Source organism: Lygodium microphyllum, chromosome 18 (assembly GCF_053477565.2).
Source record: "Lygodium microphyllum isolate KBCC chromosome 18, Lygodium_microphyllum_v1.1.10, whole genome shotgun sequence".
In the NCBI taxonomy this organism is placed as follows: domain Eukaryota; kingdom Viridiplantae; phylum Streptophyta; class Polypodiopsida; order Schizaeales; family Lygodiaceae; genus Lygodium; species Lygodium microphyllum.
The window spans coordinates 8255590-8277344 of NC_141152.1; the positions used below are offsets into that span (position 1 = coordinate 8255590).

At 40.5% G+C, this 21755-nt stretch overlaps 1 protein-coding gene, 1 non-coding gene and 1 pseudogene across 3 annotated transcripts in view; 2 read left to right on the plus strand and 1 right to left on the minus strand.

Annotated features, from left to right (window-relative positions):
• The first annotated feature begins 9110 nt into the window (after positions 1 to 9110).
• Positions 9111 to 9182, plus strand: TRNAT-GGU (transfer RNA threonine (anticodon GGU)). The gene has a single exon. It is a non-coding gene; the product is annotated as a tRNA-Thr (tRNA).
• A 383-nt stretch (positions 9183 to 9565) lies between these two features.
• Positions 9566 to 10066, plus strand: LOC148020557 (phytolongin Phyl2.1-like; annotated as a pseudogene).
• A 7028-nt stretch (positions 10067 to 17094) lies between these two features.
• The window catches only part of LOC148020558 (anthranilate synthase beta subunit 1, chloroplastic-like), a 38288-nt gene continuing 33627 nt past the window's right edge, over positions 17095 to 21755 (minus strand). The window contains exons 6-8 of one of the 2 annotated variants that reach the window (XR_015694565.1): positions 18771 to 18870; positions 17492 to 17613; positions 17095 to 17403 (exon numbers count right to left, since the gene is read on the minus strand). Coding sequence is in view for 1 of the 2 variants with exons in the window: in XM_087698335.1 (XP_087554461.1) it covers positions 17308 to 17403; positions 17492 to 17627; positions 18771 to 18870 (332 nt within the window). In the remaining variant the exon portion in view is untranslated. Of the gene's footprint in view, positions 17404 to 17491; positions 17628 to 18770; positions 18871 to 21755 lie in introns of both variants that reach the window. The other variant, XM_087698335.1, reaches the window with a different exon arrangement.

Consider the following 21755-nt stretch of genomic DNA (forward strand, 5'->3'; position numbering starts at 1 on the left):
AGGTTAGGATGTCTAGTATCAACTAGAAATCCTGGTTTGAATTTAGGAATAGCAATACCCCTCTCTGTTTAAGAATTTCCAGAACTGTCCATAGTAAACTGCTAGTGAACTGCCGGTACCAAATAGGCTCTAGCTCGAGAAATGTGTGTCCAAATGAGACGTTTAATGGCTCCACTCGAAGCTTATGATGTCTAGTATCACTTCCAATTGTTCCTTTGTTGTTAGAATGATGCTACTAATTTCTGTAGCAACTTTTCCAAATCTGTCCCTGTTTGGACTGCACCCTGTTTTAGCCCTAAGCACACAGTTCTCTGTGCTTCCCAACTATCTCAAGGGTCATACATTCTCATCTCCATAACTGTGAAAGCTGGATTAACTTTCTAGAAAGCAAGTCAGAGGAGTCTGTGAACCAGCTTCAGAAATTTTTGTTGTCAAGTATCAATGAACAAGGGCCTTTAGCTGTCAAGCTCCATGACATGACGGAACAAGCATTTTCAGAAATTGCAAGTCAAGAAAGAAGTGACTCAAGTCTTTGGGCTCTCTGAGGCTGATTACTTTGTTTGCATCGCTCTGGTAGAGTTCCTCCTGATTTTGATTGCTTTTCCAGCTATCGGCAATGGTGCAACAAGCTTTGGAATGCTATAAGGTTCGCCATAATCAATCTTGGAAAAGGATTTCACCATTGTCTCTTCTGATAAATTGGATGAGAAGGTGAACTCTTCTGATGATGACTTGATAAAGACAAAAGAGGAGAATCGAAGACCGTTATTGCAGATGGATCTGATTGATTTGTCATCTGTGATTCTGAACGGGGCGCAGTTATGTCTTCCAAAGCAGAAAGCACAGAGGGTATAATCCTAAACAGCAGAAGATCTATCTTGCCAGGCAGGACCAGTTTCAAATCCCGAGTCCTCAAGAATTACAAGACTTGCAAGCTGGCAACGAGAAGCTTCAGAAAGAACTCGAAGCTCTGAGCTTGCCGTTAGCTTCAGAAGTTTTCAGGCTTGCTTCTATCCACTCAAATGATTCAGCTGTTGTCAAAAACCGGCATCTTCTTCTGTGCACACTCCTTGTGTGCAACTCCTTGGCTATGGAAGGTATTCTATTCAGCAGCAGCAGCAGCAGCAGCAGAGTTTACTTCAGCAACGTACAATAAAAGATGAACAGTCAAAGCAGCTGCAACAATGCCAGTTGCAGCATCTTCAGATACAACAACAGAAGCATCAGCAGGCTGCTCAACTGTTGGCAGCACAGCAGCCTCAACACGTTCAGCCTATGCCTGATCCAGCTGTAATGAAGCAGATGATCCAAATTCAGGGTGGAAGAGCTTTTTTTACAACAGCAACAAAAGACTTCATCACAACCAGCACCCTCCCCACAGATTGCATCTCCCCCTCAAATGTCCCCTCAAAGTGATATGCTGCCTCCCTTACTTGGGAGAATTATGAATGATCTCTGGAAGATTGCTGCTCGGTTTGAGGAGAAGAAAGAGCGGCAAATCAGAAGACCAGCAGGACAGCTCCTTGATCAAGAACGAGTACAAGATGATACAGAACTACAAGGTCCTGCAAGACGTTTTCAATAAACTCAAAATTGAGAAGCACATAGAAGTGAACAAACTCGTGAAAGGCAGGCCTCTGGATAACTTGGAGTTTATGCAATGGATGAAGAGATATTGTGATTCGATTAACGGAGGATTCATGAACAGCAGTTACAATCCAATAGAGAGGAGAGAAGCTTGCAAAGGATGGAAGGAGATCAACAAAAAGTCTTCTGCAATAGTCCAGGTTGCGAGCAAGTCTGCAGTTACATCAAGAACAGCTACGACTGGACCAAGACGTGTAGAAATAGCTGGATCAACGGCTTTAACTACCGGAAATAGGGCACCAAAAGCTTGTCCTATGACCAATGCAAGTCTCGCCCCTTCCAATACATCTGCAACCCCCGTTGTTCCTATGGTCCCTGCATCTCAGGTTGAAGGTCTTAACGAACAGGTGACCGAACTCAAGCTCTCCGTAGATAGTCTAGAGAAAGAGCAGCTCTCTCTCATGACCATTGCTTCTCCCAACACGACGGAAAAACCCTTGCCGGAGAAGAACGTCTGCCATGAGATGCCCGATGATGCTCCATCATCATCAGGGAAAGCTGCATACTGCTCGGCTAATTCGGCTTCTTCTTCTCCTCCTTTGTCCAACAGAATAGCGAAAACCTTGACAAAGAAGAACTGCTCCCCCTTTGTTCCAGGACGAGAGGATGGCGGAGAGGATCATGAGCACCAGGGACCCCAAGCAGCACAAAGCTTTTGCCAGAAAGGTTCGGGGCTTCCGCCAGGAGACGTGGGATGAAACCCTCCCTAATCTGCTATTTGGGATCTTGTTGGCCAAGTTCTCACAGCAATGGAAGTCATCTTTGTCTGTCTGCCTTCATTTTTGGTCCAAACTCCATTTAAGACTCCAAGAAAGCTGCCATTAATGCTCCTGCATGCAGTCCTTATGGTCCAGAGGTGTAAACTCCCAAGAAAGCTGTCATTAATGCTTCTGCATGTAGTCCTTGTGGTCCAGAGATGCTTTGGAAACTCCCCTACTGCTCCCGTGCTTGTGTACCTGTGACTCAAAAATTCCATGTAACTAGAAAGTTGTAACTAGGTGAAAATGAGGGACTAACTGGGACCAAGAACCAAGGCTCTGATACCACTTGTCAGAGAGAGAACCAGGGAGAGAGAAAGAGGAGAGAGAAAGACTGCGGAGGAGAGAGAAAGACTGCAGGAAGAGAGAGAATAAGAGTGACGAGGAGAGAGAAAGACTAGATTTAGAGAGAGAAAGACAGGAAAGATGAAGAAGCCATAGAACTGAGCAAGAAGGGAGAGAAAGATTGTAATTGTATTGATATGTCAAAAAGATATGTAAAATTACATGTCCTCTTCTTTTATACCAATGTCAGTGTGACAAGGCATAATATCAATATTATTTACACTAATTCCTTATTCTCAGCTTCTTACAGAATACGCACAAGCAAGGTGTGGTTGCTTGTCTACTAGCAATGATTGAAATGAAGGAATAATGTGAAGCTTCTATGATAGGTCAACAAATAAAGATATTTCCATAAGAAAGTTAGAATACTGCAAAGGCTCCTCTAGAGTTGGTGCATGTTTACTTGTGTAGTAAGATACCTACACAAGCCTTGAAGTGATCTTATCGTTTCATGTGGATCAATGACAATTATAGCATGAAGATGTGGGTGTACTTCATTTGTGATAAAGCTAGGGCTTTTGGTAACATTAAAGAATAGCTAAAACTTTTTGAGAATGAAACAAGGGAAAGTGTGAAGGCATTCACAATAGATGGTGGTGGTTAGCTCAACTCTAACAAGTTTGAAGACTTTTTTGAGAGCAAAGGGATCGAGTGTCAACTAAAAATGTCTCACATACCTCAGTAGAAAGGATTGTGGAATGCTTGGATCGCACCATTATGGAGATGGCAACATGATTGCTCAAGGGAAAGGTATTGCCAAATCATTTATTATTTTCTTCGGTTATATTAATGAGCAAAAGTTTTAAAATTTGTATGATCAAGAGGTAAAGAACAGCATAGCAAGCTATGTTGTGGAGCATCCACAAATAGTGGGGGCAAAGCCAAGCCCCTCCACTTTATCATCAATAAGAAGTCATCCACTATGAACATGTCTCAAGAGCTATCCCTATTGTTAAGGAGAAAGCATCATCTTTGAATGATGAAGAGAAAATTTACCAACATGCCATCATCCCACATAAAAAGTTGTTGCCACAATGGATGAAGCAACTCTACAATCAACATTATCTAATGTGTACATATTTCAATAAAAGGAAAATGGACCAAGGAAGCCTTAGAGAATCAAGTAAAAAAATAGTCTACTATGAACCTATCTCAAGAGCTATCCCTATTTTTAAGGAGAAATCATTATCTTCAAATGATGAAGAGAAAGTTTACCAATTTTCCATCACACTGCCACCAAAGTCTTCGTCATGATGAATGAAGCAACTTTATGATCATAGTGATCCTATGCCTACATATTTTGAGCAAAAGATAGATGGAACAAGGAGATCTCAAAGACTAGAGGAGCAAAGAAAGGCTTCTACTCACATAGTCAATATGGCCTTGATGGTAGGCCAATATTATAACAGAAGTAAAAAAACCTGCTAACTTGGAAGAAACACTTCTAGATCAAATGCGGAGATCAACTATGAAAGCTGAGTATGATAGCATAATAAAGAATGATATTTGGGGTTTCGTGGATTAGCTAGCCAAGAAGAAGGTTAAAGCACCAAGTGGGTCTAGAAGGGTTTGGTTTTTAACAATCATTCACTCCAATTTTCAAAATGATCATTATCCATATAGTACTTCCAATATGACTACTTACATGAAGCGACCAATTTACCATATGGATGTTAAATCTATGTTCTTAAATAGTGACATCAAGAAGAAAATGTATGTGGCTAAGCCACTAGGGTTTGAGACTCCCTATTCTAAAAACAAAGTTTGTGAGGTGAAAAATGCATTGTATGACTAAAATAAACTTGAAGAGCATGGTATTAGTAGATAGATACATTTGTTTTAAGCTTAAATATCAAAAGATATGCCTCAGATGCTAACTTGTAAGTTTACATTATGGTGAAAAGTTTGTAGTGATTGTTCTATATTTTATCAGAGAGAGAACCAGAGAGAGAGAAAGAGGAGAGAGAAGACTGCAAAGGAGAGAGAAAGACTGCAGGAAGAGAGAGAATAAGAGTGACGTGGAGAGAGAAAGACTAGATTTAGAGAGAGAAAGACAAGAAAGAAGGGAAAGCCATAGAAACTGTGAGCAAGAAGGGAGAGAAAGACTGTAATTGTATTAATGTGTCAAAAAGATATGTAAAATTGCATATCCTCTCCTTTTATACCAATGTCAGTGTGACATGGCATAATATCAATATTATTTACACTAATTCATTATTCTCATCTTCTTACAATCCATCCCCACTCAAGATGAAGTTTTTGTCCTCAAAAACAAATATCGGACTTATTGGTATAGCCAAGTAGGGGGCTGTAGAGTACTACTCTGTACAGCATTATAAGTGGTAAAAGAAAAGATTACCTAATATTCAATAGTAGTACTAATCTATACAGAGGGTCAAAATCAGCCTGTAGCCACCTAGATCAAAAGGGAAAGTTGTATCGTTGCCATGCATTGGATCAACTTTCATAAGATCAAAGTCAAATACAGCTGGAAACATGATCATCATGATGGTCCTCACTAACGAAGTCACCATTGCATGATGATTATCCAAATCCACATGCTGTCCATGATCTGCCTTCTTGAACTGAACTTCTTGTTGTGGACTCATACCAAAATGGTCTTCAACAAGATCTTCTCCATCCTTTGCATCATAATAGTCAAATACCAAGAATATTTTGGCAGACTTTGCCCTGCATGTGGCTTGGTGATTACAAGATAGTGGCTTAGCACATCGATAGCATAAGCTCGCAGCATGCAGTTCCCGTATCGTATCACTAGTAAGGTGTCTAACGCGTTTAGCCTTAGATAGCAATTTACACACCTGCTCATCACCATTGGTCAGCTCTATAATAGTTTTCACATGCTGCTCATAGTCATCTTGCTGCTCATGTATAACAGATGGCTGTCCATGCTCATCATGTACAACAGACGGCTGTCCATGCTCATGACCATATTACTCATGCTGTCCATACTGCATATGGTGATAATAACCTTACTGCACATCAGAGGGACGGTTTGGTTGAGCATATGCATTTGCTACCACTGATGTTTGCTGCTCACATACATAAGCATGCTACCTTTGATCATTGATCCCACAGCATTGGTCATAATTACTTGCTTGCTGTTGATCAAAGCTAGAAGTGTACTGATAAGCATACCCATTTCTGTCACATCCATAAGAACTTGGCTGGTCAACCAAGAGAGCTTCACAAGTATAATCATAACTATTTTGTTGAAGAGATGGATGCTCATAAGCATAAGCATGTTGACCATAATAGCCATACTGCTGCCAAGGTTCAATGGAATGATACTCTGCATTATGATATAGTACATCATATTTATAAGCATTAACATGCTGTCCAGATGTACTTGCATACTGCTCATATTCATTTGCATGTTGTTACTGTTCATATTCATAAGATGCATGTAGATCATAGTGTGTACCATCAGCACATACATGTTGTCCATAAGCATAAGCATTTGATTCAGGTCTTGCTGTTTTTTCCATAACCGCCTTCATAAGAGCAATACACTGATCAGTCAAAACTCCAAGTTTGTCAATTCTAGCCTATGTTTGAAGCCAACCTTGTTCACTAGAGCTGGAGCTATTGATCTCAACTGCCATTGCAGTCAAGTTGAAGAGATATGTTGTTCCTTGAAAAATATAAGTCCAAATAAGGTGTATGATAGCTTGACCCGAAGGTTAGGATGTCTAGTATCAAGTGGAAATCCTGGTCTGAATTTAGGAGTAGCAATACCCCTCTCTGTTTAAGAATTTCCAGAACTGTCCACAGTGAACTGTTAGTGAACTGCCGGTACTAAATAGGCTCTAGCTCGAGAAATATGTGTCCAAATGAGACGTTTGATGGCTCCACTCAAAGCTTATGATGTCTAGCATCAATTCCAGTTGTTCCTTTGTCGTTAGAATGATGCTACTAACTTCTGTAGCAACTTTCCCAAATCTGTCCCTGTTTGGACTGCACCCTGTTTTGGCCCTGTTCCAAGTGTTTTGAGTACTTCTTATCCAACTTGAGTCAATACCCAATACCGATACACTCAAATGAGTAGGAGAGAGCATTCCATGAATATGGCATTACAAGATTGCATCCCCAAAGCATTATGCATACCCTTGAGAATGCTCCATCGGTCTTCCATAGGCAATAGGTTGATAACGAGAAGTCAAGTGGCACAAGATTCTTCAAATAGATCATTGCTGAGCCTTCAAGAAATGGTTCAATCTCTTCAATGTTGGGGAAGAACCTTCAAATGTTGTTGGTCACCAATTACTTGAGCTTGCTTGATGAACTCCTCAAAGCCAATCTTGTAGTAAAAACGCTTGAACCAAAATAGTAGTATATCCCAGCATCATACTCTACTCAATAATGCTTCAATGGTTCTCCATGAACCATAGCTTGTTGAAGAGGAACCAAATGCATTCCCCTATGCTGAAACATTGTTGAATCTCTAGACAATGTGACTTCTTCAGTGTATACAGATTCCAAAGCCACAGTCTGCTAAGAAGATTGTTCCAACCACGGGATCGATCTTTGCAAGTCGTTGGGGAGGAGTGAAACCTGGAACACTAGGCATGGAACACTATGAATCGGTACTAAGATATCCTGTCCAGTCTCCAAGAGTTACTGCCAACGAGTCGGATTATGCATTTGACATAATTGCAGAACATGGGCTGGGCCTCGTTCATCCAAACAAGGTGTTTCAGTTCTATGATGAGCTCCACAGCTACCTTGTTGCAGCGGAAGTTGATGGAGTCAAAGTAGAAGTACAGAACATATTGGAAACCCTTGGATCAGGGTTCGGAGGTCGTGTGTCCTTGACAAGAAAGTATCATCAGGCCTTAAAAGCATCTATTGTTCATAATTTCCCTGACAATGGGTGAAGAGGGCAGGCCAGTTTTGATCACAAGGATGTTGCCAGAGCATTTAGCCAGCAGTAAAACTCAGAAGCAGTTCTTTAGGTACTTTGTCTTCACAATGGAAGTCGGCCTAGCCTACATGCCATCTATTGTCCAGCAATGCATACTCATTTTGGATGCAGGTCCTTTGAAGAAGGGAGCGCCTGGTTTTTCTGCCATAGTACAATTACTGAAGCTGTTGGGTGACCATTACCCAGAGAGAGTAGCCAGGACCTTTGTTGTGGATGCTCCTCCCATGTTCTATTACCTTTGCAAGGGAATTGGTGGATTTCTTGGTGTAGGGATGCGGGAAAAACTGAAATTTGTGTTTTCCAAAGACTACAAGGCTATGTCGGCAGCTGTTGAACATCGCGTAAGGACTGCTAGATCTTATTCTAACTGCAATGAGTGGACAACAGAACAAAGCTATAATGATCAAGAAGATGAGGACAAATTTGACACCACATGGAGCTCAAAAGGGCACACAAATGCAATCCAAAGTGTTTCCAGTTGCTCCAGCTTCCGCATTTCATCCTCATCGTCATGTTCATCTGCAGGTGATGAAGAGCCTTTACCAGAAATGCCAAAGAGATGGCGAGACTATACAGTGGAGTTCCATTTTCCTGAGCCCACAGAGCTTACACCTCCACTTCTTCAACTTATTGATGTTACTTTCAGCTATCCTGGTCGAGATGATTTTGCACTGAAGAAAGTTGATGTTGGTATAGATATGGGCATTTGAGTGTTGGTGAAAGCCCAAGCCTGGATGCCAAGAGGCAGGTTGATGATGTTCCAAAATCAGACCAGCAGGTTGATGATGTTCCAAAATCAGACCAGCCAGCGGTAAGATCATGTATCATCTCTGCTGAAGGTAATGGCAGCAACCTGGAAGATGATTTGTTGAGTTCATCTCATTCCCAAGATGATCATAGTTTGTATAGTGTTGATTCTTTACAGGGATCATCTGTTTTCATACTTTTCCCACCGACTCCTGTCCAGACTCCGTTGCCTGAGCCAGTGGTGTTTAACAACTTTTAACCACCTGGTCCTGGAAGTTCTTTTTCTCTTGTTGGTTGAAACGAACACAATAGTAAAAGGCTACTGCGTATAGCCATGAATCACTGTGAACAGCCACAAGAGAGAGCCAATCCTGATCCTCCAAGCTATCTCTTGCAAAGTTAATACCTAGATCAGGCTCAGGGAGCTCTGGAAGGCGCAGAAGGCTACGCCCCTTCTCAAGTCGAGGTAGTCCACAGGTAGAGGCCTCTTCCACATCAGCAGATGGTGTTTTTGATGACCAAGAAGTGATCACATCTTCTCTGAAGCATGGGAAACTGCCATTGGTTGCATTGTCGATGGATAGCAATCGAGCTATTGATGCGATGTGAAGCCTTGCCTTTGCTACAAGTGTTTTCCACTCTACATTTTCAATAATGCATATCTACAAGCCCTTTTAACTCAGCGGTAGAGTAATGCCATGGTAAGGCATAAGACATCGGTTCAAGTCCGATAAAGGGCTAATTGAACATCTACTGGCAGAATTAGATTCCAAGATTAGGTTCGGTTTATTATTTTGTTCCCCCAACCCGTCTTTATATATATATTTTTTATTATGAATATGTTATATCTATTTTTTTTTACTGCTATGCGCTACAAGCACGACAATACTGCATTTTTATAGATATCAATTCAACTTCTTTTTTTCTATAATCAATAGAATATGATAAATATCATAATGTAAAATTAATGACAAGGGTGGACTGCCAGGTAAACTAACCCCCCCCCCCCCCCATAAACTATTTTGAAGTGTTTTAAAAAATTCTTATTATAACTAATAAGAAAAAAATATGGTAATAATAAAGGGTTTAGGGTCTCCCAGATAACAGATAGTGTTAACTGTTCATGGCTGCAGATTTGCAGCAGAGTTTGGTTTCTTATGCTGCTGTTGCTAGTGGCAACGCAATCATGACAGAGTATGCAGATGGAGACCCCGAATCATCATGAATGGCTTTAAAATGCTTGCAACATTTGCCTCCCCTACATAGTAGGTTCAGCTATACAACCTGTAACTACATGTTTATCTGCCTGATTGAAGGCCTCTTCATCTATTGTGCAATTGTTGATGAGGCTCTTAGCAAGACCAAAGCATTCATGTTCTTGGAGCATGTCAGGGATGCATTCAAGGTGCTTCTGCAGCAACAAGGCTCTGACAGAGTGAACCCTCCACCCTACTTCTTGGATAAAGAGATGGCTCCCTTTTTTGAGCATCTTGCAGCCCCACTTGTTGGCACACCACAGAAAGAAAAGGATCGCATACAAGAGGAACTCCAAGCACAACGGTATGCAGACATTGACTTTGAAATCAGCTCACCCTCTGCTGTTGCACCTCTTCCTCAAGTATAACCGAGAAGGCGACCTGCTGTTTTCCTGCGCCAAGGATCATACCCCTACCATGTGGTATGCGCACAACGGAGAACACCTTGGAACCTACAAAGGCCACAATGGAGCCGTTTGGTGCTGTGATGTCTCAAGAGACACTTCTCGACTGATTACTGGGTCTGCGGACCAGTCAGCAAAAATTTGGGATGTGGATACAGGAGTGCAGCTTCGTTCCTTCAATTTTGAGTCTCCAGCTAGGGCTGTAGACTTTGCTACTGGCGACAAGCTAGCTCTTATCAGTACTGATCCCTTCATGGGGGCACCTTCTGCCATACATGTGAAAAAAAAATTGAGAAGGATCGATCTAAGCAAACCATCGACTCTTTACTCGTTATCACGGGACCATAAGTGCTGGTGGCAAACTTAAGCAACCTTGTGCTCACTCTGAAGGTCTTGATCAAAGGAATCTATTCCATGTGATAGTTGGCCAAGAAACTCAGGGGTTTGAGAGAAATGAACAGATCTTTAGGGCTGATCTTCCATGAAACCTGCAGGAAACTCCAGGAAAGGGGAAAGAGAGACCCCTCTTTTCAAAGTAACCACAGTTTGTTCCCAAACTAGGCTCGATTAACCATCCTTTACCCTAGTTAGCTTCAATTTTGCATAAAATTTGATAACGTCCAGCCATTTAAGCCTTTATCCACCATATCTGACCTTGGATATCTTCAGATGTAGTCTCTTACTAACTGTAGATGTCCCGCAGCATTCCACTAGTCACTGTCTTGTACCATTTTTGTCTGAAATTGATTTTGAAATAGGAAAATAGGACTGAAAATGGAAGAAAATAATGGATCCAAGACTCAAGCTCTGATACCACTTGTCAGAGAGAGAACCAGGGAGAGAGAAAGAGGAGAGAGAAGACTACAGAGGAGAGAGAGACTGCAGGAAGAGAGAGAATAAGGTTGGAGAGAGAAAGACTAGATTTAGAGAGAGAAAGACAAGAAAGAAGGGAAAGCCATAAAAGTTGTGAGCAAGAAGGGAGAGAAAGACTGTAATTGTATTAATATGTGAGAGAAAGAGAAGAGAGAAGACTGTAGAGGAGAGAGAAAGACTGCAGGAAGAGAGAATAAGAGTGACGAGGAGAGAGAAAGACTAGATTTAGAGAGAGAAAGACAAAAAAGAAGGGGAAGCCATAGAAGCTGTGAGCAAGAAGGGAGAGAAAGACTATAATTGTATTAATGTGTCAAAAAGATATGTAAAATTACATATCCTCTCCTTTTATACCAATGTCAGTGTGACATGGCATAATATCAATATTATTTACACTAATTCCTTATTCTCATCTTCTTACATATTTGGACAAACTTCTTATTACAAAGTGACTATAAAGATGTAATCTATCATACTCAAATGGCTTTAAATTCTGAGTTTGAAATGATAGACTTGGACTTGGTGCACTTTTGTTTGGGATAAGAGTCTAGAAGAGCTCGGAAAGACATGCATCTCTCGGAAGAAAAAGTATACATGGCATAGCTTGAGAGAATTTATCATGACCAATCACAAGGAGATAATTACACCTATGGAGATCAATGCAAAGTTATCCATTGAGGACACATCAGCATTCGCAAACACTAAGGGATACAAGATATTGGTTGTCAATAGTATATCTCTCAAAAAAACCCAAGCCAAGCATTTATCATGGTCAATTGCAAGGAGATAATTACACCTATGGAGATCAATGCAAAGTTATCCATTTAGGACACATCAGCATTAGCAAACACTAAGGGATACAAAATATTGGTTATCAATCTCATCTATTTGTGCAATACTAAGCCAAGTATTAATTTTATTATTAGTATCTCTCTTAAAAAAACCCAAGTCCTTGGAAAGTTAGGATATGGACAGGAAATAATGATTCCACTAAATCAATTTTTGTTTTCTACTTGGATTTACGAACCTTCTTCTAGGTTAGTAACAAGCAACCAACAATAACATTATCTTGTACCAAAGCAGAGTACAAGATAGCTTATTTTGTCGTATATGAAGTAGTATCATTAAGGAGGATCCTATCCCACATAAGTGTATATGATGAAGAGCCAAATATGCTAAGATGTGACAATCAAAGTTGCATCACCATTGCCAAAAATCCAATGTTCCATGCATGCACGAAACATGTAAAGATTTAATATCAATATGCATGATTTGATTGAGAATGGAATATAGAGCCAATCTACAATCCAATAGAGGCTAATGGAGTAGATATCTTCACCAAAGCACTTACAAAGTATCTGTTTTGAGTTCATCTTCAAAGACTCAATGTTGAGTTGATGATGTAGTTCACCTACAATTAGACATTAAGGGGCAAAGGGGGTGGACAGAGAGGATGTGTTAGCTATACTCAATGTCCTGCCCTCATAAGATGCCACCAATGATCCATGGTGCTCAAAGTTGAGACTCCCATTATGAAGGAGAAGTGTGTGAGCTCCAAACAGTGGTTGAGTCCTAATTGGTATGTCATATGAGATCTATGTGATGAAATGGCAATAAGGTGAACTTTATGAGTCTAGCCGTTGGGTTAGATAGAGTAAACAAGTTGGTAACAACTCAAGGTGCCTAGCATCAAGTTATGGGACCTAGGAGTTATCAAGGACCCTTGTCTTAGGTCCTAGGGGCCAGAAAGGCAACCCTTGGTTGGGATAGGGACACATTCTCCAACTATAAAAGGGAGACCCCTAAGAACCATGTTTATCTATCTTTCACCCAATTAACTTATTCTAGCTAGCCTTAAGCTCTTTACTTTGTATAGTTGAGCAATCAAAGGTAGTATTATGGGACTACATATTAGGTTATGGGACTATAAGGTGGGTCATATTCCATAGTCGTCTTACCACTAAAACATTCAATACTAGACATAATGCAACAATTGACTTTGTTGTCTATCTAACTTCATGTGAACTTCCCAATAAGAGTTTGTTAGCAAAGATCAATTTAAGCTATTGTGAATGGTCTAGCACTAGTATGGATGTATGCATATTATTTTCAATTTGTAGATTGGTCTCAACTATTGGATTTAATCATATGGAGATTTCATTATATGAGTCATTAATTTGCTATACAAGTGATTTTGTACAGGTAAAAACTAAGATCTGAAAACTACCTTTTAGAATTTATAGAGAGAGTGCTCTAAACCAATAGAAGTAAAATCTCCATGATGAAACTTTATTTTTTTTAAATAAAAAATCGAAAATATATAAATATTTTTAATTATAAATTTACTTTAAATATCCTCGTGTAATTATAATTATAGCAGTCTTTACATTAATGGCATAAGGTATCATCCATTTCACATTAATGACAATTATGATATGATTGCATGATAAACATGATCAAATCTAAACTCAGATCACAAAAAAGATTGGTACTTCCCTCTAACTTTTCCACTTCTTTGGCTCTCTCTCTCTCTCTCTCTCTCTCTCTCTCTCTCTCACTCATATAAAGACAAAAAATTAACATTCAACAAGGCACTCAATCTCTCAAACCACATCCATACTAATGTTTAATTCATTTCAAATTGACGAAAACCCATATTTGATTTAACTTTCTTAATAATAAAAATTCATGTGAACAATTTTACATATATCAAAGAGAAGAAAACGTACAATGAAAAAATGTTGAAGTAAATATATTTTCTTTGATCATAATTACATGCAAAAATATGTATAAGGCAATACAAAAAAACTATTGCTTTTTGTAAGGACTTCTCTTAGAAGAGATTCTTTCTAGGAGTTCTTTAAGCTTTCTTTGATACTTTAGTTGCCATAAGTTTTGTGCACATGCCTTCACTTGTGGTTTTTGGCAAATCTTATCCATTATTCACCTTTACACTCTCCATGCTCTCCTTGCCTCTTTGGTCAACATCCTTTTTTGCATCTTTTTTAACCTTCACCTTGATAATAATTCTCTTGTTGCAATTAGATACAATTGATGACCATGTGCTTCAATAGCTTTACCCTTAGATATCAAATACACTTACCAATGTAACAATCCTTTGAGAATTGGATATGTTTGAATAAAAACAATGTTACTTCATCATTATTTTTCAAAGGACTAGCTTTAAAGCAAAACTCTATCCTAAAGCTTACTTTCTTTATGTTACCTTTATAAGTTTGTCATCCTCAAGAAAAATAAAATAAATCAATATTCTTATATTTATAATTACTCTCCAACCACATGAATGGTTATTGTCTTGTTGAGGATCTTGAAACCAACAAAGAGTGACTATTTCAAGTTATTTATGGTATCAAGTGTCTTGATGTCCTTTAATAAAGCATTGATCACAACTTGTCTAATACTCCATCTTTGTAAGAAGATCAAAAAGCATTGAAAAGCTCTTCAATCAATCATTTTACACTTCTATACACAATTTAAAAACTTTAAAATATTTTAAGTAGCAAAAGTTTAAATCATAAGGGAGACCTTGAATTATTGCACTTAAATCTTGGTATTTTCATGAAATCCCTTCAAAGAATTAATAAAATAACATTGCTTGACCTAGGAATTGGTTGACTTTAAAAAACTATACCTACCTACGTCGGGCGCCACCCTATTATCATGTGTATTTGTACAAGCCACGCTGCTACCTCAAGCGAGGGCATTAATACTCTATGCAGCCTGTTCTTCATTAGTTTTCCTTGATTATACACCATAGGAAACCCGCGAGCCCGCTTTGCTTGCTGCATGTCCAAGCAAGGTAGCATGTGCGAGATAATGGGACAATGACCTAATGAGCTTGCTCTTTTATGGAGGACTTGCATCAACCTGCTCTATGGACCCATCGCTTGCAACCTCATGTCTAGACATGGAAGTAGAAGAAGATGCAGTTGAAGAAGAAGACACGATAACCTACATTAATGAGGTGGCTTCATCCCATGTTGATATTCAACCATCTGTCAAACACAACAAGCATCTTTATGACAAGTTTAATGCTGCTCCTAAGGCCTCTAACATGGGTGATTCTCTATCTTGCTCGTTAGCTCAAGTGGCTTTCACTCCGTAGGATTTGCAAGAACCAAACTAGAAACATTTGCGTGAATTCCGTATCTCCCTTTTGAAAGAATATATTGAGCATAATCATTGAGCTTTCCTTGCCTATGTGGAAAAGAAGGTTTTTGATACACAAGTGCCAACTCATGAGATTCTTTATTCCATTTTAGCTTTTCATGTGCAAGGTGTCATTCTCTTCTTCGCGGGTCAAATTCCTATGCTTACTAGGATCCATCATGGTTGACCTCACTTCTTCAAATAGGTGGTGTAGAGATCTTTGCTAGTCCGCATGGATTTTATGAGGTTCTCTCTACTTCACCCCGCAACTTCCTCCTCCAAAAGCAACCCCTCTTCTTTGAGAAACCATTCGCCCATATCATCTCATCGCGTCCACTTCTGGAATTCCAAGGGTGGAAGTGAAAAATTACTGATGTGTTTACTAGGCCCTTCTCAAAAATGCAATGGCTACCAAACGCCATGTGTCGATACCCCCCAACCTAAAGGCAACCAACAGAAACAAATTATGCATAGTGTGGGATACTGCTAAGAAGCAACCCAATTGGTTGGGCCTCAATTGCATGGTCATGCGGTCTCTTTGGTTCTAGCTCAAGTGGGGTACTTTTGTTTGCCATTGCTTCTCGTGTGATCAACTAGGTCATTTCATGGGCGAATGTCCAAATCACGACGAGTGCCTTGGTGGATCAACCCACAGACAAGGACTTGAAGACACCCTTCTCACTTTGCCAAGCAACAAACTATTCGGCCTAGTCATTCCAAAGGTAAGCAACCCGCTCCTTCTACAGACTTGGAAACCCAAGGGTGGATGGAAGCTCAATGCAATGAAGGGAAGTAAAGGAGTCCTTTGTCCCCTCAATACCTACTGGCCTTCCTTTGTAGGACCCCCTCCACAATTATTTGCATCGCCAAGAAAAATTCTTGGATGCACCTACCACTCAGGTTCCTACTGTTGCCAAGGGGCCCACCGCCCCCCAAAGGGCAACATCAACAATCATCCCGATGATCACCACGTGCCCACGACCCTCCAACCCAATTGGCTTTTGACACTATTGATAGAGTCATCCATGTGTGGGATCGCAAGCATCTAGGTTCTTCCCACCACCCAACCGATGTGCCCTCTCCCTCATGGGGAACATGAAAGACCAATCCCTTTGTGGTTTTGGGAGACTTCTTTGAAGATGGTGCTGGAAACATTGGCAATCAATGTCCAAGCTAATGCAACTAAATCCCATCAAAACTCCTAATCCTTTGTTTGGATGATCCCATGGTGCCTTTTGCACTCGTCTTGTACTTATTGAATCCATTGTATTTGACTTAGACATGATGGCCTAGAGCCAACCTACACTTTGTAATCTTAATATATTGTACCTTTTTTTTTAATTAATATAATTGACCATTGCCAAAAAAAAAGGGAGATATACAAGTACCTACTATGAAAAAAATGTACACCTACAATTTGCAAGGTGTGACTATGCATAAGGGTGCATCCACATATATCAAGAGGGTATCATCAACTTGAGTGTATCTTTAGACTAGAACAGGAGAGTAACATCAGATATGGGATGTATAGATACAATCTATGGGATGATTACGGTATAGCTCACGCATACATCTATGGATACATGATACAAAGATACCTATAATTTGCAGATCATTGAGCATATAAAAACAACAAAAAGGCAATTTTCCACTACAGAATCATAGGAAGTGTATTTGTCAAAATTTAAAACAAGAGGGAAGGCATGCATTTGTGGGAGTGTTGTGATAATCACATAATGAAATGTGTGCACGCATGTGTCGTTAAAACATAAGCGATTATGAGAGTAGAGGTGTCTATCATAGCAATAGGTCAAGTAGGTATTTTTTGGGTTGGTCTTTTTGGGAACGCTTGCGTGTGTGCGTGCACGTGCGCACGTCTCACACACACACAGCTGCTTGAACTCTGCTCTCTCCTCAGCCAGTTTAATACATATAAACAAGAAGGCCAAATATGTAAGCATCAAGACAAGGTATTAAATTATCTAGACTGCAAATCAAATTTCCTTCACGAAAGGATGTTGCCAATTCTTTAAGAATAAAGGGACTAGCACACCCATTTATAAAAGCCATTTCCAAACACCTACTTGCTTGACGCTTGTATCGTAATGGATTAAAATCCATTTGAAAGGAATCTCTACATGATCCACTGTCGGTTCCAACAAAATCTACTTATGGGGGTTCTTCAGCAGTAACCTCAGGAAATTCTCCATTATCTTCATTCCATCTTCAGTAATGATGCTCTCTGGATGAAACTGCACACCCTGTTCCAACAATAGATTGGACATGTATTAAAATTGAAAGGATTTCTATGATAACTTAGCAGAAGACCAAAGAAGATGAAATCCCTACCTGCACATGGCGATATTTCTTATGCCGTACACCCATAACCAAACCATCCTTTGTCCAAGCAGTAATTTCGAGCTCTTGATGGGGGAAAGTTTCTCTATCGATAACCAAGCTATGGTACCGACCTGCAACAAAAGGACTGTAAATACCACCTTGAGTCAGTGAGTGGGTCGTCCAGAGATCTTGACATGTAAATAATCTTTCTAGGGAATGCAGTGACACTAAAACAGTTCCTTGCCAATGGTGGCGGCCCAGAGAATGTAAGAGCAAGCCTGAAAGATTTCAGAAGTATGAGCCTGCACAGTTAGCATGGAAGCACAACACGAGATCCATAAACCCAAGGATGTCAGAATCGGCTAGTTAACTTGCCATTAACAGCGCAAAACATGAGACCTTCCCGAACTCTTGATTTTTATACGACCCATAAACCCCAGGATGGGAACAGGCACTGGCTTGAGTTAACAGAACAGCAAGTGGAAAACCTTCCCAAACTCTTGATCTTACATGAGATGGCAGACAAACACAATAATAAGATCCAAATTCTCATGAGATAAAAGCAATGACTGTCAGAATACACAGAGTCCTTCCTAATCATATTTACCATTTATGGGATGTAGATGCTGAAACGTACTATAGAAACAACACTTGTTACCAAGTTAATTACAGAAAAGAAGGCGTGCATGGAAATCAATACTGAATGTTAACTGCAGGGTCAGAAAGTGAGGATGGTCATGAGCAGAGTCGTTCTCCAGTACTGTAACGGTGCCTACCAAGTGCATGAAATGGAATGAAGTATACTGATATGAGCTGTTAAGAAATCAAAATGGCACTTTCCAATATTAAAAATATAAAGAAGTCACTCACTCACATTAATAGAGCAGCACATGAAAAAGCGTTACAAAAGAACGTCAAAATAAAGCTTAATATCATGAAACAAAACCCTTTAAAGGATGCTCTCCATATTCAATTGGAATAGATAAGCTGCCCAAATCAGGATCGATTCTCATAGATTCTGGTAGCTGCTATTTAATGCCCCCGATAAGAATGAACTAATGAGAAAACTTGACTCAGTTTCACATATAGATTATACTCACTTCGCTTCAAAGAACTTGCCATTGAGGATTCTATAATATGCTTAACATAATGGTCTGTTATTCAAGATCCCTATACTCAAAGTTAAGGCTCCTACTGCAACCTTATGATGTAGCCTGCATAACTAACAAAGAAAGAATATTACCAAACATACACATTTTCAGCTATTCAGCCAATTTGCTCATCTTACTTGGGAAGGCCTGCAAGTAAACCATCTTCTCCCTTCTCATCATAATAAACCCAAGACTTTTTCCCATGCATTACACCTAACGGAGAGCGCACAATTTTTCCTGCAAGAATGTAAGAGTAATTACAAACAAAACTGCGGGAGAGAGCATTAATACTATCAATGATGGATAGAAGGGTTTTTAAGCCTCACTTCCAAAAAAAAACACAAAAACAAAAACAAAAAAAAAGAATTGGACCCTTGACAAATACAAGCACATCTCTATTATGAGGAAAAACGAGGGATAATAATTATATGAATTGGGTGGGGGTGGTTTGGTGTGTGGTGTTTGTGGATATATTAACAAGAATAAAGATACAAATTCCACAGTACAAAACCCTAAGGTACAAAAGCACCACCACCTAAGAGGGTGATCACAAAGGGAAGCCTGTTCACACCAAAACAATTAAAAGGAGCACATGCTATGCATAACAAAACCCCCCAAGAGGGAACCATGTGAAACGATACAAGAAGAAACAATGTGAAGGATTCATCATTCAAGCCTAAAGCCACATATAATGTTTCAAACTTTTCTCTTGAAAAGGCATTCGCAAAAATATCTGCAACATTGCCATGTGTAGGTACACAAGTCAAAGCTATCTACTAGTTTTGTTTTTGTTTTTTGAGCCAGGTGCCTAATCAGACTCAAAGGCGGAACCTTGTACCACTAGCTTATGATTTCGCTACTTCCTTCATGATCGAGATCCTTGGAAGACTTTATTAGCAGTCAGCTCCCTGCCACATCAGCAGTGCAACGTGGCAGCACAGTCAGCTGCACTAAATGCAGGCGACCTGCCTATTTCAGGCATTTTTCGAGGCATTATTTTCAGCCTTTTAAAGGCTGAGTTTCCAGCAGACTTCATCACTTGTATTTGACAGATTTCAGCCTGCTGGTGATGGAGACAACACTCGGGGCTGACAGAGATCAAGGTCCTCAAGGCGGAGACATACGCAGATATTCTCTCTGCACCAGTGTATAATTCTGCATCCTTATACAGCATTCTTCACTGCAGGTTTTCTCCGTTTCACTGTCTCTTTTTCTCTCTCTCTCTTCTCCGTTCACTCTTTTTCACGGTCATTAACTTCCACATTGCTTCACTCTAACATGGTATCAGAGCATTGACGGACTGACCAAGGGTGGTGGACCTATCTGAAGAGGAGCTTTCAGTGCAACACAAGGCTGCGTTTTCAGCACTCAAGCACGAGGAGGTGGGCTGCGCATCAAAACAAGGCTGAGGTGAGCATGGGCATGCGAGAAAAGAGAAGATTTGTTGAAGCTGCTGCTGTTTTTCTGCTGTTAGAGAAGGAAGAAGGCTATGTTTTTGGCCTTCAAGTGCAGATTTTACCTTTTCATCGCCTTCGGGCGGCTGAAGAAGGTTCGGGACATGAAGACGAGAGCCCTAGCAGGCTGTGTTTTCACAGTCAAAGGGGGTTTCTTTTGCGTTTGTCCAGGCATTGCAGGTGAAGATGTCTATAGAGACTGACATGGAGTTCTAGGCAATCATGGACCGAAAGGTGCCTATCCTACTGGCTCTTCCATCAGATCAGAAGCTTGATGACGACAATTGCCGTATCTGGCGAGTGACGATGTTGGCCATATTGAAGTCTTGTGTTTTGGCAGAGCTTATGATGGAGGAGATCAACCGGCCCTCGGTCAGAGATGAGTCCAAACTCTCTTCCAGTGCTTGTGCGGAGTTGACCAAAGCTCAGTCTCATTGGGACAAACTAAATGCCAGGATTCGTTCTTTTCTCTTTCTGTCTTGTACAACAGCCGTGATAGCCCATATCGAGCACTTGTCGGTGGCTCACGAGATATAGCTAGAACTTGACCAAATGTACAACCGGATAACCCTTATGAAGAGGGTTTCTTTGGAGGTGCAGATGCGGCCCTTGTCCGTAAATAAGTCTTCTTCGCTTTGGGAACACATCAACAAGCTTCGGCAACTTCAGATGTAGATTCAAAATGCGGGGAAGCCCATTTCCTCCAAAGACATGGCGATCAGTTTATTGTCCCAGTTGCCACCATGATTCGGTGCTTTTTATTCCGCTTTTATTGCTTCAGGGCAAGAGTCGACTCTTCAATGGAAAGAGTTGGTTCCTATGGTTTTAGACCAAGAGAAACAATTGAAGGGACAGAATGCTTCCAAATCAGAGGCATTGATTGGTCAAGCCTCTCAGAAGAAGGGGAATGACCAAAAGAAGGAGGAGGACAACAAATCCAAGAAGGACAAAGAGAGAGAATTGGCATGCCATATTTGTGGTAAGACCGGTCATTGGAAGAAGGATTGCCCTGACAAGAACAAGGACACCAAGAAGAAGGACACGAAGGATTCTGGAGTGGTGGCTACACCCTCATCAGCTGCTTTTCTACACTTGGCAGTCATTGAGGACCCTACACCGAAGACTTCTGATGCTGCGATGACAACTCCCCAGGCTCAAGAGTGGATCATGGACAGTGGTGCCTCCTGGCACATGACTCCTTCGTCAATTGGTGTTGCCCATTTGTGACCCCTCGCATGGGCAGATTCTCATCGGAGATATTGCAGCACAAGGTGAGATGTAGCTAATTCCAGATGGACGTGGTGGTATCCACATTTCCGAGGTGTTGCATGTGCCACGTTTGGGATATCATTTGCTTTCAGTACTAAGATTTGTTCTCTTGATCTCTTGGTCTCTTTGTCTCTTGGAGGAGTTTGACAGTGATGATGTTCGCGTTCTTAATCGTGGATCGAGGGAGGTTCTCTCTTCAGGGTATGAGGAGAATGACATCTACAAATTAAATTCTTCTTCCGCTCTTATATCTCAGACACAATCCGAGCTATGGCATGCTCGGTTTGGCCACTTGAACTATGAGTATCTTCGAAAGGCGTCACGAGGATCGCTTATTCGAGGTTTGCCAAACATAGTGGTGAGCTAGTAGCCATGTGTCTCTTGCATTCGTGGGAAGCA